The sequence below is a fragment of the Delphinus delphis genome, chromosome 20 (genome assembly GCF_949987515.2).
Source record: "Delphinus delphis chromosome 20, mDelDel1.2, whole genome shotgun sequence".
Taxonomy (NCBI): domain Eukaryota; kingdom Metazoa; phylum Chordata; class Mammalia; order Artiodactyla; family Delphinidae; genus Delphinus; species Delphinus delphis.
Window position 1 is genome coordinate 6,253,778 of NC_082702.1, and position 18,610 is coordinate 6,272,387.

An 18,610-nucleotide genomic window follows, 5' to 3' on the forward strand; every position below is an offset into this window, starting at 1 on the left:
TGTGGGAGAATCTGACACAAGGACAGAGGTGGGCGTTTTCTACAGACTCTTCTGTGGCTGTCTTGCAGGTCAGGTGTCTGGCCCTGCCCATCCCTCAGGGGTCACTCTGAGTCCCACCCTCAGTGGTGGTTAGCGCTTCCCGGGGGCTTCCTCCCCTGAGGGCTTTCATGCGGGGCTCAGGGGCACAGGCTCTGCAGCAGATGGCTCTAGGCTTGCGCTTGCTTCCCTAATCCTTGCTGTGCCACCTTGGGGAGGCGCTTAACCACTCTGTGCAGAGGTGTGCCTATGCTCGCACGGCGTTGGAAGCTGAATTGTGTCACCCCCCAGATTCCTATGTGCACGTCCTAACCCCCAGTACCTCTAAGCGTGATTGCATTTGGAGACAAGGCCTTTAAAGAGGTAATTAATATAAAATCAGGTCATTGGGCTGGGCCTTCATCTAATAGGACTGGTGTCCTTGTAAGAAAGAGAGATTAGGACACAGACACATACTGAGGGAAGACCACGTGAAGATACAGGGAGAAGACGGCCATCTACAAGCCAAGGAGAGAGGCCTCAGAAGGACGTCTATATAGGTGTGACTGAATCACTTTGCTGTACAGCAGAAATTAGCACAACATTGTAAAGCAACTATACTTCAATTAAAAATTTAAAATAATAATACTAAGAAGCCAGCCCTGCTGACACTTTGATCTCAGACTTCCAGCCTCCTGATCTGTGAGAAAATGAATTTCTGTTGCTCAAGCCGCCCAGTCGGCCGTACTTCCTTACGGCAGCCCTAGCAGGTGAACCCACGGGGTCACCCCGAAGATTCGACGTGTTCCTACAAGTGGAGTGCTCAGAGCAGCCTACAGCAGCCCAAAATGATGCAGCCCACACAGTGGCCAGTGGTCAGCCTGCAGGATGGGGCCACTCCAAGGACAGGAGGAGAAAAGGGAATGAAAGAGGTGGTAACCCGAGGACACCTCGGCTTCTCCTCCTGCTCTCAGAGTGGCGGCAAGGAGTGGTGGCGTGAAGCGAGATCTTAATTCCCTGCCCAGGAATTGAACCTGGGGAGCCTGGATGAAAACCAGGAATCCCAGCCACCACACCCCCTGGCTCTTGCCCCAGTGAAAAATGCATCTCTCACGGAGGCAAAACTGTAAAAACAGGTACAAAGCTTATTATCAGAGACACAGCACAACAAGTGGGAGAGCACACAGAGAAACAGTTTGTTTAGTTAAGATAGAAGCAGGGCAGAGACGCACACCCGGAGAGAAAGGGTGTGGGCGTCCCCACAATGAGGAAGAGCCCCATAAAAAGGCGGTTACGTCATTCATATAGGGCAGTTCTTCCGGGTCTTTGTTTCCCTTTGGCCAATTATCTGGTTTCTTTTTCCACACCTGACCTGCCCTAGGACCCTCAACAGCATGCGTGCGCAGCTTTTTTCCAAGATGGATTCCAGCCCAGAGGCCTATGGGACGGCCTTAGCCTCACATGTTATGGGGTGGCGCCCCCTCCTTTTGGACCCCAAGGAGCCTTTCTGCGCATGTGCAATGTCTCCCTTGCCCCAAGGATGGGAAATGCATGGCCTCTTGATCTTTTAACAGGGTTTGTCCCACTCTGTTCCTGCCATAAAAATGTCCAATGTCTGGTTATTTACCCTATTATTTCTGTCTTCTGTCGCTGGTTTTTATATCGAGGTGCAGATCTCGAAAGATAGACAGGAGTCCGGTCATATATGGAGTCCTGGAGCCTGTTCGTCTCTTGCTTCAGGAAATGTAAACAGGGGGCTGGGAATGAATGTCCGGCCTGGAGCCCATCTTCTTCTCACCCCGGGAAGTGTGAACAAGAGGCCAGTTGGAAATGTCTAGCCCGGAGCCCATCTACCGCCTACCTCACTCCGAGCACCGGCTCTGATCTCTACTCGCTCTTACTTCACTCTGGCCACACTTCCGCTCCCCTCCCCAGGCCAGGACGTGCTGAACAGGCCGCTGTTCGGGCAGGTCCCTCCACTGGCTGAGCTGGTGGCCGCTCCTGCACCCTGGGTGCCTGTCTCCCACCTGTTGAGCAGAGTGTCCTGTGGGGTTGGGCTAAGGCGAGGCCACCACTGGAGGAGAGCCAGCCAGGGTCAGGAAGGGGGATGGAGACAGGATCATAGTCGGGCGTGGCCTGGGCTGATGCAGCGGGGAGGACGGGGCTGTGGGAGCCCCAAGGAGGGAGGAGGACAGAACCCGGATGATGGGACAGGTGAGCGCATTCCTGACACTATGATGATAACCCTTGACTGTTTCTCAGTCGGGGTTTGGGAAACGGTGGGTGCGAGTGTTCATCCCCGTTTGGCTGTAGGAACTGGGATGCCCTGACTCTGCATTGTTTTTCCAGTCCTGGGGTCCTAAAGCAACTTGCCTTCTTCTTACCACTTTCCAGAATTCTCCTTTGGTTGTGTCTTGCACCATGCGCAGGGTTTATCGTTGTGAACAGAGGGAGAAGCAGGGAACAATGGGCCAGTGTCATCTTGCCTGGATTGGAAGGCTAACCATCGACCTTTAATGTGATGAGTCGCATCACGCAGGCTGATGTTATCATAAACGGAAGTCTGACCTAACTGTCCTTTCTGGGTGTAGGCGCCGGGTTTGGGCGCCAGGCCTTTTCTTACACCACACCAGAATCTTTCATCTGTTCAAGTGTCACTTTAGAAACTGGGGCGTCATGCATGGTCCCTGCCATGCTTTTGGTGCTGCTGGTCTATTTGGGGCTGTTTTTGTTTCAACTGATTTGCAGTAAAATTAGAGTGTTAGGCTTTGTAGGAGGACGTTTCCAAGCTCTCGCTTCCCTCTACCTTCTCAACCCAGACCATAATTTTGAACTCACTTTGAAGGATAAGAAGGTGTTAGCCAGATGACTTCATGGGGCTGGGTCTTCCTGGAAGGAGAGATGCAGGTGCTCAGAGACAGTGAGGGATGCATCGGAATGGGTTCTTAGAGAATGGCTTGAGGGATAGGTGGTTTGGGGTACGGTGATGGAGAAGCAGATTGGGTGAGACTAAGAATAACCTAGAACAGAGGTCAGAAAACTACGACCCTGGGGCTGCCTGTTTTTGTGAATAAAATTTTGTTGGCACCCAGCCACATTAATTCGTTTGCAAATGGTCCACGGTTGCTTTTGCAGTACAGTTGAATAGTTGCAACGGAGACCCTATGGCTTGAAAAGCCTAAATACTTACTATCTGGCCCTTTAGCAGAAAGGTCTCCTGACCCCTGACCTAAAACGTCAGGTTGAGAAGCTTGTAAATTATTCTTTGGGCTTGAGGAGAGAGCGGTATTTTGGCTGTGGTCAGCTCTAAGATTTAGGAAATTCTCTAAATGTTATTACTTGATTTTGGCTATAGCAGGACTAGTAGAAGACAGGGAGGGTGGAAAGGGAAGATTCAGGAATGGCAAGAGATGGTGCTGGAGGTCCAGTCAAGGAAGGGATCCATGGGAGGGTTTTGAGTAGACAGTGAGACTGACATGTAGGCGATGTGGTGCCCGGGACAGGACATACCCAGCCTCTGGGTGAATTGAGCAAACAAACAAACAAAATGTCGCCTGCCGTTTCAGTAAACAAAGGATGTTGTCCGCTGTTAAACAATCAACCACTGCGGTCTCCCCCGAAGGTGTGCCCTGAGGGGAATTCAGGACGAGAAAAACACGATCCTGGCCCTAGGTTGTTAAGGTGCATCTAAGGACTAATTTCCAATCAGCTCAGACTGTGCATCCTCCCATACACAGAAAAGCTCTAAAGCTCCAAAGTCATTACTCTGATCGTCTGATGTTTGTGGTTGGACATCTTTTGATGTTCGACTACATGTTTGTTTGTTTTCAGCAAAAACACCTTTATATCCTGGCTCCTCCCTGACCTCTTTGGAGCAGCTCCTCAGAGCTATGGGAGAGGCTCTCTCCCAGGCTATAGTCCTCAGTAAGGTCCCCAAATAAAACATAACGTGCAACTTTTAGGTTGTGAGCTTTTTTTCCGTGGACAAAGGTCACAATGCATGAAGACTTCTGTTGCATATTTGGTACTTTCGTTTAATCCTCACAACAACCTTGTGATGCTGGACCTCTCACATCCATTTCACCAAAGCAGAAAACCAAGACATGGCGGGGTAAGGTGCCGCGCATGATATCATACTCTTGCTGAATGAGAAAGCGTGGGTTTGATGCCAGGTGTCTCTGAATGCAAAGCCTAAGATAGTTCCAATAGAGCAGGAAAGTCACTAACAGTAGTTCATAAACCTATCACCTACGGGGATGTTAAGTCTCTAAGGATTAGCCTGTGGGTCCCGCTTCCTGTAGAGGAAATGGACGTCGTGCCTGAGGCTGATGCCGCGTGCGGTCCCTCACTTGGTCCTGATCTCCGTGTATTCTGAGTGGGTGCTCTTCTGAGGATGACGCGTCCCATGGAAGCTGAGGGAGGCGTAATGCAGCTCTTCCTCCATCCCCGAGGTGGGGGTGGCCCCTGCCGAGCTGGTGGGGTCAGGAGGATCCTCTAACTTGGACTCTCGCTGGTGATCCTGGATGGAGAGCAAAGGAAGGGGTCAGATCAAGGTAGTTTCGGGGGGAGAAGGGAGAGAGGGTCCAGGAAGCGAATTTGACTCTGGGACAGAGCATCTATTCCTTCTTCCATTCTGCTACCAAACGTTTCTGAAGGTGCCATTGATTCAGTCATCCAACACATATAACGCTATAGATTGTTTCCCAGTTCTACTGAGCACCCACACAGACCTACGGAGGAAATATTACTACGTTACAGGGAGAGAAACGAAGTCTCAGAGAGGGTAGGTTCCTCCCAAGGTCACACATCTATTGATCACAAACTCAACCCCTGGCCCTCTGAGGTTTCCTGAGGTTTTCCGTAAACAGGAGGGTGTTTATGGAAACTCACTACTGCTGTGTGTCTCTCCTTTATTCTCGCACTGTTATCACACTCACAACACTTCTGTCACCAGATGCGTGGGTTCTTTGTACCCCCACACCAAGGAATTCTCCCACACCAGCTGGGTGTCCTGCAATGTAACTCAATTCTGATACTCTCTGCCTGGAGAGAGTGTCAGATCCCACAGGTTGAGGGCTCAGTCCCATGAGACTGCCTCCCCCCCACTTCAGGTGTCAATCACAAGTCCAGGTTGTCACCTGTGCTTCTGACCAACTGGCTATAAATCAGAGGTTCCTAGGACCTCCTCCTCAGGTTTGATTAATTTGCTGGAGTGGCTCACAAAACTCAGGAAAACCGTTTACTTAGTAGATTACTAGTTTATTATAAAAGGATATAGCTTAGGAAGGCGTGAAAAGTCCAATGAAGAAATACACAGGGCAAGCAAGGTATGTGGGAAGGGGTGCAGGGTTTCCCCCCCCCTCAAGACACGTCACTCTCCCAGCACCTCCACTTGTGCACCAGCCAGAAGCTCCCTGTGCCCCATACTATTGGGATTTTTATGGCGGCTTCGTCATGATTAAGCGATGCGTCTCTCCAATGCATCAGCTCGTCCCAACCTCTGAGCCCAGCACTTGTGGCTCCCTCTGTCTAGAGCCCTTCAACGACTCTCTTTCAGGGGCTCCCACTGTGTTCCTTCACTTGCTGCAGGGGTTTTCTCAAAGACTCCCACCCCCAGAACTGTCCCTCCCATTGCATCTCCCTCCATAGCTCTCATTTCCTGTATACTTTCACTACTCACCTGTTCATTGCTTTCACCACAACCGCCCCACTCCCCTCTCAATAAATGTAAGTCCTTGACAGCAAGGGACATTTTCCACTGTCTCTGTAAAAATACAGAGATTACCCAAGTGCTCAGAACAATCAACAAGTGGGAGATAGTTGCTGAAGGAATAAGTGAATGCATGGGTGATGGATTTGCTCAGAGACCTCAGTGATGGCCACATTAGCCATAGCTCAAGAAATAAATGAAAGTCAGGGATCAGAGGATGAGCATGAGTAGGGCTGGTTGATACGGACACGGGAGGAGAAGGGGGAAGATGGGCAATGATTCTGAGGGGCAAAAAGCTTACTTTGCTTGAGCAAGCCTGTTTGGAAGAAGCGCAGCATCAAAGCTGACTCTGGTTTTCCTGCCCTAAATGTCAATCAAGTTGTTTGGCAGTGCGGAGAAACAGCGCATTTCAGACTTGGGCAGGATGGGACGACTGTCTAATACAGATGCAGGCAGTGCAGATGCAGGCAAAACAGATGCAGGCAATGCAGGTGCAGGCAATGCAGGTGCAGGTAATGCAGATGCAGGTAATACAGATGCAGGTAATGCAGGTGCAGGTAATGCAGGTGCAGGCAATGCAGGTACAGGTCATGCAGATGTTTGGGGGAAGGTGGGGAGGCTTCAGCAGGATAAGAGCTAAGTGGGGAGCTCAGCTCAAAGGGAGTGTTTGTATCAAGCTGTATTTAGAAGAAACACAGACATGCTTTGCAGTGTATCAGTGCAGGAAGAGGTGATGGGGGAAAGGGATAGATCTCTGGCTGGGAGTCAGGAACAAGAGTACCATTGATGAATTGGAGAACCCAGCAGAAGTATGTTTAGGGATGCATTCACCAAGTGTTTCTGATGTTTTGACAACCAGGGCTTTGTTAACCCTCGAGGGACTGCCCCTGCCAGTGCTAGTCAATTTCTAGAGATTCTAAGGGATCTGCCTGCAAGCCTGCCCTTCATATTGCAAACCGATCAGCCCAAACCACTTCCTTTATCAAACTCTTACTCTCTGGACCATTATCCTGCTCTCATCACCCCGGGGCCAGGTACCAGAAAACCAGAGACAACCCCTACACCCCAGAGCATTCTGAAATCATTCAAACTAGACAGTCCTCAGTCTGCTTACCCTGCCTGTTCCTTCCCACGTAAACCACAAAATCTCTTGCCCAGGTTTCCTCCTCACTCCCTCTGCCTCTTGACAGACCCTTGTGCTGCCCCTCATGGCCCTGCAGGGTGTGGCACGGCCCCTCCTCTTGGGAACTGTACTACCTGTCTTTTTTGTGGCAATCGTCTCCTGATCTCTTGGCCTAACACAGAGGAATAATAATAAATTCTACATTTTCAAAGACGCAGGAAGGGGAAGAGCTCATTTCTGGACATGCTGAATGGAGCAGGGCTGTGGGCCGCCCCGGGAGATCTGCAGGGCAGGCTGCATTGCCGGGATGCCCGTGTCACTCACCAGGGAAGTTGGTCCTATGACAGGGTGGATGTCCTCCATACCCACTGCAGTCCTGGCTGCTCTCTTCCTGTAGGTCTTCACTCTGTTGGGAGACACGAGGGTCTGTGACACAGGGTATCTCTTTTGAGGCTGGAGTGAGTGACTAAGGCAGGTCAAGAGTAGGGTGAGCCCAACATATTCAGAAAAAACCATAATTCGGAAAGATACCTGCACCCCAAGGTTCATAGCAGCACACTTACAATAGCCTGGACGTGGAAGCAACCTAAATGTCCATCGACAGAGGAATGGATAAAGAAGATGTGGCACATATATACAATGGAATATTACTCAGCCATGAAAAAGAACAAAATAATGCCATTTTCTGGGACATGGATGGACCTAGAGATTGTCATACTGAGTGAAGTAAGCCAGACAGAGAAAGACAAATGTCCTATGAAATGGCTAATACGTGGAATCTAAAAAAACGGTACAAATGGACTTATTTACAAAACAGAAATAGAGTCACAGACGCAGAAAACAAACTTATGGATACCAAGGGGGAAAGCGGTGGGATAAATTGGGAGATTGGGATTGACATATACACACTGCTATATATAAAGCAGATGACTACTAAGGACCTACTATATAGCACAGGGAACTCTACTCAGTACTTTGTAATGACATATGGGAATAGAATCTAAAAAAGAGTGGATATATGCGTATGCATAACTTATTCAATTTGCTGTACACCAGAAACTAGCACAACATTGTAAATCAACTCTACTCCAATAAAAAGTAAAGATTAAAAGGGTAGAGGGAGCCCAGGGGCCTTTATAACAAGACTGTGACAAGGTCCCTTCTCCCTCCCAGCTTCTGGATCTGGGACCAGGGCTGGGAACACACTCAAGCCTGGCCAGGTGTCTACGAGCTGGATCTTCACGACCCCTGCACCGCCCCGCCCTTGCTCTGGGTCCTCACAACCCCTCCAGGCGCCTCTTCTGCTCCCCTGGCCCACAGCCAGCCCAACTCACGTGAAGAAGATGAGGCACAGGCAGAGAACAAGCAGCGTGGTGACACCAGCTCCCCCAAGGGCCCCCTCAATCACTCCTGCCCCGATCCCCGAGTTTCCTGCAGACAAGAGAGACTTGGGGAGAATTCCAATCCTGACGAGCAGGCATAGGTCTCCTCCTCTCCGTAGCAGATAGAGAGGGGTGCCCCCCCTTCCCACCGAGGGTTCAGTCCCTAGGTTCCCCCATCATTTGTAGGACCTGAGCCTTCTCCAGAAGGGCACAGTCTATGCCACACCTCCTCTCCAGCCCACATACTCCCAACAAACTTCAGCTCTTCGTGGAGTCAGCTATTTGTCCATCCAGGGTCTCTCTGCAAAAGACTCCAGACCTGGCCACAGCAGAGCCATGAGGTTCTGTGCCCCGTGGACATTGCAGAGAGACAGAGAGCACTGTGGGAGGCTGAAGGGCCTTGCCTCTCCTTCCTTCCAGGGAGGGGGTCTAAATCTTCTCTCCTGGCCTCTATTGGCCGTGTCACTCAGGGTCCACGGTGATCTTTTGTGCCTTCAGAAGGAGGTGGCAGCAGGAAGCTTCTCAGACCTCCAGGTCAGACCCAGACAGCTCTCCTGGCCCTGCCTGGTGGTACCCCAACACTCAGGGCAAGGGATGTGCGTCTGGGCGTCACCTGTCAACAGTGTGGTGGGCACTGCTGAGACAGCCCTAATGGGGCTCTGTCCAGATGGGGGACCAGGTGTTATGACCAGTGGGAATACAGCAGTGAGGGGAGCGCTGGGCTCCAGAGAGGGCTCAGGGTGAGGGCTGAGGGGCTGACAGTCAAAAAAGTGGTCCAAAGAGATGTTGGGACAATGAAACTCTTCTGTATGATACTATAATGGCAGATACATGTCGTTATACATTTGTCCAAACCCATGAAATGTACAACAGCAAGAGGGAACCCTAATGTCAATCATGCACTTTGGTTGAAAATGACGGGTCAGTGGAGATTCATCGATTGTAACAGGCACCCTCTGGCGGGGCGTGCTGTTGGGGGGAGGCCGTGCGTGTGTGGGAAAGTGCAGTGGGGACGAGGGAAGTCTCTTTAACTTCTGATGAATCTGCTATGAACCTAAATCAGTTCCTGAAAATAAAGTCTACTTAAAAAATGTCCCCCCCCCCCGCGGCAAGGCTTTCAGTGACTGGAGAAAGATAAAGCCCATATTTAGAATGGGCAGGGAGGGAGGTGTGGGTCACTTTGGCAAGACCAGAGTCGGAGGATACGGCAGGAAGAGGTCTAATGGGGGCTTCTTGTGTCTAATTGCAGGACCACACCCAACCTGCACCATTTGAGCTCTGAAAGTGCAGCTCTGACCCAACCTGGAAGAGACCCCACTCCACTCAATGCCCCATGGATGGGGGGGCTCCGTCTTACCTGTGCCATCCCCTGAGCACAGACCTCTTGCTGGGCTCTGTGGAGCACCTAGGAGTGGAAGACAGGATTTCCTTCCTCAGTGAGAGGACTGGGGTGAGATAAGCGTAGGCATCCCCCCCACACACACCCAGAAGCCACAGAAATGCATGAGGGACAGGGCTTCTGTCCTTCCAGGCCCTCCTACTCAGCCGGGTCTCCTTGCAACAGCCCCAAGCACCCCCGGCCTGGCCCACCTGCCCCCATCCCCTCACGCCCCGGGCATCACGGCGCAGCGCTCACAGGTGACGCTGAGCTGGATGGTCCTCTCCACGATCACACCGCTTGCGGGGAACTTCACCTGACAGGTGACATTGGTGCCATTGTCCTGGGGCTGTGGGGTGATGGTGAGCACTGAGGACAGGTGGGTCCTGGGGCCCAGGGAGGTGAGGGCGGCTGACGTCCAGGAGAAGATGGGGGGCGCGCCCTGCTCACAGGCCCAGGGCACAGAGCAGGTCAGATTCCCGGGGCGGCCCGCCTCCAGCGTCGCAGGAATGAGAATGTGGGGTGTGTGGTTCAGGGCTGATGAAGAGAGGGGGAGACGGGGTCAGGAGGAGGGTTAGAAGAGCAGCCCTGAGATAAGCTTCAGGCTTTGGTCCAGCCCCTCTTTCTGAACCCCCACTTGCTCTCCCCCCGACCCCTCCCAGGAGGGGGTCCTATCCGAGTCCTGCCCTGGGGCTCCAGGTCCTTCCCCTGAGGCCTCTCCCGGACCCCACTCCTTACCCGTCACATGCAAGGAGAGCTTGTTATAATTATAACTCCATAATGTCTTTCCTCTTTCCACATGAAAATAATATGAACCTTGATCCCTCCTCCTGGCGTCTCTGATGTCCAGGGAGCAATTGTTTCCATGGTCCCCTAGGAAGTGGAATCGGCCTTGGGTCTCTTTCTGAACTTTACGATGTCGGTTGTTTGTGGCCACAGGGGCATCCAGCTTCACATCGGCCCCTTCCTTGAACCAGTAGCCGAAAACTGGGGCAGAGTTGTCCCAGCCGTTCCAGTGATAGTAGAAGGAGCAGGGCACGCGGACACACAGGCCCTCCTGCACCGTCACGGACTCCTGCACTTCCAGCTGGTATCTGCTGTCCCAAGCCAGGGACCCTGCGGGGAAACGAGGGTCAGCCACAGCCCCTGCCCTGCCCACCCCTCTCCCCGCAGCCCACCCACCTGCCCACAGCAGGGACAGCAGCAGCGGCAGCATCTCTGAGACGGAGGGCTTCTGGGCGTCCTGTGTGTGAAAAGAGAAGGGGGAGGAGAGAGGGAGGTAAGGCTGCGGGGAGACCCACGGGAAGCCGGGGAGGAACACGAGACCCAGCTGTTCACAGAAGAGGAACTGCAAAGCCGGAGCTCGGCCCCCCCTCCGCACAGAGCGCACGGACAGTCCAGTGACCCCGGAGACCTGCCCAGAGAGGAGCAGGCAAGGAGGAGAGCCCTGCCCTGCCCCCCATCTCGGGTGGGTCCTTCCAGCACCAGAGCCTCTGAGGACACGGACGCGTAGGACACGGCGAGCCTCCTAAGGTCCTCCCGTCTGAGCACCGCTGTCTACACCAGGGAGCCGCTCAGCTCCTCTCTCGACCTGGAGGGTCCCAGCCTCACCTAGACCCTCGGGTGGTCGGTCCCGCAAGATGTCGGGCTCTTTAGGGTCTGTGTGAGCGTCTGGGGCAGAAGACAAGAAGGGGCTCCTGGGTGACGTGAAGGCAGCCGCCAATCATGCCTTCACTCCTTCCCCCAACACTGAGCATCTTGGGCTGGTGACCTGGAGACCAGAAGGGCTACGGCTGGCCTGGTCCCTGCCCAGGAGATGCTCCCACCCGGGCCCATCACTTCCCCAAACAGGCAGCACTGTCGGGCTTTAGAGCTGCATCAGTGGTGAGATTGCCGAGTGTCCGGCAGCATACTGGGTATTTTCTAAAAATATGATATGGGATGTTTTTTTAACTTCTACTATGCTGATTCGCAAACTTTCAATGGCATCTTCAGAATAAAAACCATGTAGCATCTTCATGTAGAACAAACGGGCAAGCACATGGTCTATGTCAGTGCAAAGGAAATTTCTTTTTTTTAACGAGCCTCCAAATTATTTAGTTTTCAATTTAGTTTCATTTTTATTTTGTATTGGAGTAGAGTTGATTTACAATGGTGTGTTAGTTTCAGTTGTGCAGCAAGGTGATTCAGTTATACATGTATCTATTCTTTTCAGAGTTTTTTCCAATATAGGTTATTGCAGAATATTGAGTAGAGTTCCGTGTGCTATGCATGGTCCTTGTTGAGTGTCGATTTTATATATAGCGGTGTGTATGTGTTAGTCCCAAACTCCTCATTTATCCCTGCCCCATCCGTTTTCCCCTTTGGTAACCATAAGTTTGTTTTCTATGTCTGTGAGTCTGTTTCTGTTTTGTACATGAATTTAGTGGTTTTAGTTTTTAGAATCCACATGAACGTGATATTATATAATGTTATCTCTGTCTGACTTACTTCACTCAGTGTGATCGTCTCTAGGTCCATCCAGGTTGCTGCAAATGGCATGATTTCATTTTTTTCATGGCTAGGTGATATTCCATTATATATATTCATATATATATCTCACATCCTTATCCATTTCTCTGTGGATGGACACTCAGGTTGCTTCCATGTCTTTGCTGTTGTGAATAGAGCTGCTATGAACATTGGGTTGCACGTACCTTTTTGAATTAGAGGTTTCTTCGGATATATGCCGAGGAGTGTGATTGCTGGATCATATGTTAACTCTATTTTTAGTTGGTTTTTTTGTTTTTCTGTTTTTTTTTGCAGTACGCCTCACTGTTGTGGCCTCTCCCGTTGCGGAGCACAGGCTCCGGACGCGCAGGCCCAGTGGCCATGGCTCACGGGCCCAGCCGCTCCGCGGAATGTGGGATCTTCCAAGACCAGGACACGAACCCGTGTCCCCTGCATCGGCAGGCGGACTCTCAACCACTGCGCCACCAGGGAAGCCCCGATTTTTAGTTTTTTAAGGAACCTCCATACTGTTCTCCATAGTGGCTGCACCAGTTTACATTTCCATCCACAGTGCAGAGGGGTTCCCTTTTCTTCACACCCTCTCCAGCATTTATTATTTGTAGACTTTTTGATGATGGCCATTCTGACGGGTGTCAGGCATACCTCATTGTAGTTTGGATTTGCATTTCCGTGAGGATCCTTTTCAAATGAAAGTTCAATCCTGTCTCTGCTCTCCTCAAAGGCTTCCGGATACTTGCATTGGCCTGGAAGCCCTTGGGTCAATTGTCTGTTACAGGAACACAGAACCTGCTTTCTTCCACTTTCAAGTCTTGGCTCGAACATCACCTCGGGCACACTCTCAGCAACAGAAAACAACCCCCAAATGTCACGTGTTCGCTTCCCTGAGAAGCTGTTCGCTTCTCCAGACACATGTTACCATCAAACACACTCAATATTTTTATTTATTTTTAAAAAATGTTTCTATCCTTCTTATATCCAGAAGGACAGCTTCTTGATGACAGAGAGTTAAAAACAATTTTTTATTGAAACATAATTATTTACAAAGTTGTGTTTAATGTCTGCTGTCCAGCAAAGTGGCTTAGTTATTCATACACATATAATACATGTGCTTTTCCATATTCTTTTCCATATGGTTTATCACAGGATATTGACTATAGTTCCCTGTGCTGTACAGTGGGATCTTGTTTATCCATTCTGTATATAATAGTTCACATCTGCTAACCCCAAACTCCGAATCCATCCCCCCCCCCCGCCCCCCAGGTAACCACAAGCTTATTCTCTATGCTTGATGACCGAGATTTTTTTTTTTTTTTGCGGTACGCGGACCTCTGACTGTTGTGGCCTCTCCCATTGCGGAGCACAGGCTCCGGACGCGCAGGCTCAGCGGCCATGCCTCACGGGCCCAGACGCTCTGCGGCATGTGGGATCTTCCCGGACCAGGGCAAAAACCCGTGTCCCCTGCATTGGCAGGCGGACTGTCAACCACTGTGCCACCCGGGAAGCCCGATGACAGAGATGTTTGATGCTGTCCTCACTGATGCGCTCTGGGAACCTCCAACAAGGGGGCACAGAGTACATGTTCAATAGTTCTTGCCGAATAGTCTATAATTAAGTGTATGCCACTCTTCCACCCAAAACCAGACAATGAAACACACACACACACACACACACACACACACACACACACACACACACACGGTGACATTTAAGACTGAGCCTGAGGATATGCTCAGGACTTGGAGACGCAGGAATGGAGGGAGAAGGATGTTTCAGGGGAAGGGACTGCACGTACAAAGTCTCAGAGTCACAGAGGTCTGGCCAGGCTGGGTGTGGAGATGTGGGGAGATGCAGGGAGAGGAGGGATCTGGGTGGGGAGTCCAGCAGGGCAGAGCCCGCCAGGGCTGCAACTCCAGCCGTGGTGTGTGCACCTTGGTCTCTGGCCGTGGAGAGGAAACACAGCTGTCCCTGCTGTGCAGCAAGTGGATGGTAACGGTCTCTGCGAACAGTGCGGAGGCCTGTGTTTCCCAGGGAGATGGAGGCAGGAGGTGGGTGGGCTCAGAGACCCAGGGAAGAGAGGAGGCTGCTGGAACGACTGGGGTCAAGATGGGAAGGAGACGGGCATCAGGACGAGCTGTGCTTAGGAGGAAGGATGGACAGCACTTAGTGATTATTGGCTCCTGGAGAAGAGGAGCGGGGATGAAATGGGGCAAACCCCGTCCTTCCTTCTGGCCTTAGAGATGGGGGCCACCTTGTCATCAGTGTGACAGGGAACCCAGCAGAGAAGTGCCTTGGGGAGGAAGATGGCAGCTCCACTTTGGGTATGCTGAGCGGAGCAATCCTGGGGGCCATTCTGGGGCAGGTGTGCAGTGGGATGTTGGGTGGTAGGATGCCGACATCACTCACCCAGAGGGGTAACCTGGAATGGCGTTTGCAATAGACGCGCCCCCTGCCGGCCTGGCGTTTGCATCTGACGCGCCCCCTGCAGGCCTGGCTGCCTTCCTCCTGCGGGACGTCACTCTGAGCCAGAGAAGAGACCAGACTCTGGTCAGATCGGGTGCCGCGGGCCGCACACTCACCCTGTTCCTTGTTCAGGGGCGGGGGCATGACTGAGGTGGGAGAGGGCAGGTCTGGCCCCACAGACCCTCTAGAGCACAGCGGCTACCCTCAACCCTGACACTGGGCGGGGAGGAGCCCCTGCCCCAGGGGACTCCTCACCGCCCCCAAGCCCCGCACCCCCACTCCCCCTTCCCGTCAGCCTCCTGCCGGCCCCGCCCCCGCCCCCTCCAGCTCTGGTTCCAGGGTGCAGCCACCTGCGCCCTGCCCTCCCCACCCATCCCCTCTCCCCTCTCCCTGGGGGTGCTCACAGGAGGGCGATGAGGACCAAGAAGAGTAGCGGGATCTTGACAGCCGCTTCCCAGATGGCCGTCAGAATCACCTGTGCTGCGACGCGCCCCGACTGCCCTGCAGGAAAGTGGGACCAGGATGGAATCATCTGCTCAATCCTGTGTCCTTCCGCTCCCAGGAGAACTCTGGGCGTTGGTCTTCCAGGCTTTCCTCATCCACCCGATGCCGAACCCCGTGTGCCAGGGGTATCAGCCCACCCCATGCCCTTACCTTCCAGCAACTGAACAGAAAACAAAAATGCGTAAGTTGGACTTCATGAAAATGAAAAATTCGGCTCATCAATCGACTGAGAAAGTGAAAAACCAACCCATTTAATGGGAGAAAATATTTGTAAATCATAGATTCGATATGTGTGTGATATCCAGCCTATATAAAAGCTATATCAAAAACAATACAAGGGCTTCGCTGGTGGCGCCGTGGTTGAGAGTCCGCCTGCCGATGCAGGGGACGCGGGTTCGTGCCCCGGTCCGGGAGGGTCCCACGTGCCGCGGAGCGGCTGGGCCCGTGAGCCATGGCCGCTGGGCCTGCACGTCCCGAGTCTGTGCTCCGCGACGGGAGAGGCCGCAACAGTGAGAGGCCTGTGTACCGCAAAAAAAAAAGAAAAAACAAACAAACAAAAAAACAATTCAAGAACAAAGAGACAAGCAATGAAATTTTTCAAAACGGACAAAGGAATAAAAAAGTTCTCCAAATAACCAATACGTTCATGAATAAAATGAACGATGCCATTACTCGCTCCATAAATGTAACTCAAAACATGATGAGGTATTTCTTCACACCCACCAGCGGGCTCGAATTTTTTTTTTAAGGAAAATAATGGCGACAAGGATCTGGAGAAATTGGAACCCTCATACATTGCTGGTGGGAATGTAAAATGGTGCTGCCAGTGTGGAAAACATCTGGCATTTCCTCCGAAATTTAAAATTAGAAACTAACATTTGACCCAGAAATTTCAGTTCTAGGTACATGCCCGAGAAAACTGAAATCAATGATCCAAAAAAAAAAAAAAAAAAAAGGGAAAAATATAGCAACGTTCATAGCAGCACTGTAATAGACTAAAAGTGGAAACAACCCAAACATCCATCCACTGCTAACTGGATGGAGACAAGCTGGCGCATCCGCGCAATGGAATGTTATTCAGACAGAAAGGAACTGATACTGATACACGCTCTACGGATGATGCTTGAGAACGTTTAGCGAGAGAAGCCGGACAGAAAAGGCCACTGTTCTGTCACATTCCACGTGTATGAAGTATCCACTATAGGCAGATCCAGAGACATGGAGAGCAGCCTCCAGACCTGGCCACAGCAGAGCCATGAGGTTCTGTGCCCCGTGGATATTCCAGAGAGACAGAGAGCACTGTGGGAGGCTGAAGGGCCTTGCCTCTCCTTCCTTCCAGGGAGGGGGTCTAAATCTGCTCTCCTGGCCTCTATTGGCCCTGTCACTCAGGGTCCACGGTGATCTTTTGTGCCTTCAGAAGGAGGTGGAAGCAGGAAGCTTCTCAGACCTCCAGGTCAGACCCAGACAGCTCTCCTGGCCCTGCCTCGTGGCACCCCAACACCCAGGGCAAGGGATGTGCGTCTGGGCGTCACCTGTCAACAGATTGGTGGGCACTGCTGAGACAGCCCTAATGGGGCTCTGTCCAGATGGGGGACCAGGTGTTATGACCAGTGGGAATACAGCAGTGAGGGGAGCGCTGGGCTCCAGAGAGGGCTCAGGGTGAGGGCTGAGGGGCTGACAGTCACAAAAATGGTCCAAAGAGATGTTGGGACAATGAAACTCTTCTGTATGATACTATAATGGCAGATACATGTCATTATACATTTCTCCAAACCCATGAAATGTACAACTCCAAGAGGGAACCCTAACGTCAATCATGCACTTTGGTTGAAAATGACGCGTCAGTGGAGATTCATCCATTGTAACAGGCACCCTCTGGCGGGGCGTGCTGTTGCGGGGAGGCCGTGCGTGTGTGGGAAAGTGCATCAGGGACGAGGGAAGTCTCTTTACCTTCTGACGAATTCTGCTACGAACCCAAATCAGTTCCTGAAAATAAAGTCTACTTAAAAAATGCCCCCCCCCGCCCGCCAGGCCTTCGGTGACCCGAGAAAGATAAAGACCATATTTAGAATGGGCAGGGAGGGAGGTGTGGGTCACTTTGGCAAGACCAGAGTCGGAGGATACGGCAGGAAGAGACCTAATGGGGGCTTCTTGTGTCTAATTGCAGGACCACACCCGACCTGCACCATTTGAGCTCTGAAAGTGCAGCTCTGACCCAACCTGGAAGAGACCCCACTCCACTCAATGCCCCATGGATGGGGGGCTCCGTCTTACCTGTGCCATCCCCTGAGCACACACCTCTTGCTGGGCTCTGTGGAGCACCTAGGAGTGGAAGACAGGATTTCCTTCCTCAGTGAGAGGACTGGGGTGAGATAAGGGTAGGCATCCCCCCCCCACACCCAGTAGCCACAGAAACGCAGGAGGGACAGGGCTTCTGTCCTTCCAGGCCCTCCTACTCAGCCGGGTCTCCAGGCAACAGCACCGAGCACCCCCGGCCTGGCCCACCTGCCCCCATCCCCTCACGCCCCGGGCATCACGGCGCAGCGCTCACAGGTGACGCTGAGCTGGATGGTCCTCTCCACGATCACACCGCTTGCGGGGAACTTCACCTGACAGGTGACATTGGTGCCATTGTCCTGGGGCTGTGGGGTGATGGTGAGCACTGAGGACAGGTGGGTCCTGGGGCCCAGGGAGGTGAGGGCGGCTGACGTCCAGGAGAAGATGGGGGGCGCGCCCTGCTCACAGGCCCAGGGCACAGAGCAGGTCAGGTTCCCGGGGCGTCCAGCCTCCAGCGTCGCAGGAATGAGGATGTGGGGTGTGTGGTTCAGGGCTGATGAAGAGAGGGGGAGACGGGGTCAGGAGGAGGGTTAGAGGTGCAGCCCTGAGATAAGCTTCAGGCTTTGGTCCAGCCCCTCTTTCTGAACCCCCACTTGCTCTCCCCCCGACCCCTCCCAGGAGGGGGTCCTATCCGAGTCCTGCCCTGGGGCTCCAGGTCCTTCCCCTGAGGCCTCTCCCGGACCCCACTCCTTACCCGTCACATGCAAGGAGAGCATGTTATGCTTATAACTCCAGAATGTCGTTCCTCTTTCCACACGAAAAAAATATGAACCCTGATCCCTCCTCCTGGCATCTCTGATGTCCAGGGAGCAATTGTTTCCATGGTCCCCTAGGAGGTGGAATCGGCCTTGGGTCTCTTCCTGAACTTCACGTCCTGCGTTGTTTGTGGCCACAGGGGCATCCAGGTTCACATCGGCCCCTTCCGGGAACCAGTAGCCGAAAGCTGGGACAGAGTTGTCCCAGCTGTACCAGTGATAGTAGAAGGAGCAGGGCACGCGGACACACAGGCCCTCCTGCACCGTCACGGACTCCTGCACTTCCAGCTGGTATCTGCTGTCCCAAGCCAGGGACCCTGCGGGGAAACGAGGGTCAGCCACAGCCCCTGCCCTGCCCACCCCTCTCCCCGCAGCCCACCCACCTGCCCACAGCAGGGACAGCAGCAGCGGCAGCATCTCTGAGACGGAGGGCTT

General features: G+C 52.5%; 2 protein-coding genes across 2 annotated transcripts; both read right to left on the reverse strand.

Annotated features, from left to right (window-relative positions):
* Positions 1 to 4,360: 4,360 nt before the first annotated feature.
* Positions 4,361 to 10,842, reverse strand: LOC132416450 (myeloid cell surface antigen CD33-like). The gene is made up of 7 exons (XM_059999827.1): positions 10,791 to 10,842; positions 10,347 to 10,724; positions 9,867 to 10,145; positions 9,588 to 9,635; positions 8,183 to 8,279; positions 7,173 to 7,254; positions 4,361 to 4,534 (listed from the first exon to the last, which is right to left on the reverse strand). The coding sequence occupies exons 1-7, from the start codon at positions 10,822 to 10,824 to the stop codon at positions 4,361 to 4,363; spliced, it is 1,092 nt and encodes a 363-aa protein (XP_059855810.1). The 5' UTR covers positions 10,825 to 10,842.
* Positions 10,843 to 11,136: 294 nt separating this feature from the next.
* On the reverse strand, positions 11,137 to 18,610 carry LOC132417007 (myeloid cell surface antigen CD33-like). The gene is made up of 8 exons (XM_060000621.1): positions 18,559 to 18,610; positions 18,115 to 18,492; positions 17,635 to 17,913; positions 17,358 to 17,405; positions 14,984 to 15,080; positions 14,604 to 14,636; positions 14,523 to 14,569; positions 11,137 to 11,279 (listed from the first exon to the last, which is right to left on the reverse strand). Exons 1-8 carry the CDS (start codon positions 18,590 to 18,592, stop codon positions 11,137 to 11,139), a joined length of 1,059 nt encoding a protein of 352 aa, XP_059856604.1. The 5' UTR covers positions 18,593 to 18,610.

Bases quoted from the DNA above. Each gene is read 5' to 3' on its own strand.
- LOC132417007 (XM_060000621.1), bottom strand. From the start codon at position 18,592: ATGCTGCCGCTGCTGCTGTCCCTGCTGTGGGCAG. The intron at 14,637-14,983 runs GTGAGCACCCCC...TCTCTGGCTCAG, and splicing joins TTGGTCCTCATCGCCCTCCT to AGTGACGTCCCGCAGGAGGA. The intron at 11,280-14,522 runs GTGAGTGATGTC...CTTCTGCCCCAG, and splicing joins ATTCCAGGTTACCCCTCTGG to ACGCTCACACAGACCCTAAA.
- LOC132416450 (XM_059999827.1), bottom strand. From the start codon at position 10,824: ATGCTGCCGCTGCTGCTGTCCCTGCTGTGGGCAG. The intron at 8,280-9,587 runs GTAAGACGGAGC...TCTTGTCTGCAG, and splicing joins GTGCTCAGGGGATGGCACAG to GAAACTCGGGGATCGGGGCA. The intron at 4,535-7,172 runs GTGAGTGACACG...CTCTCCATCCAG, and splicing joins TCATAGGACCAACTTCCCTG to GATCACCAGCGAGAGTCCAA.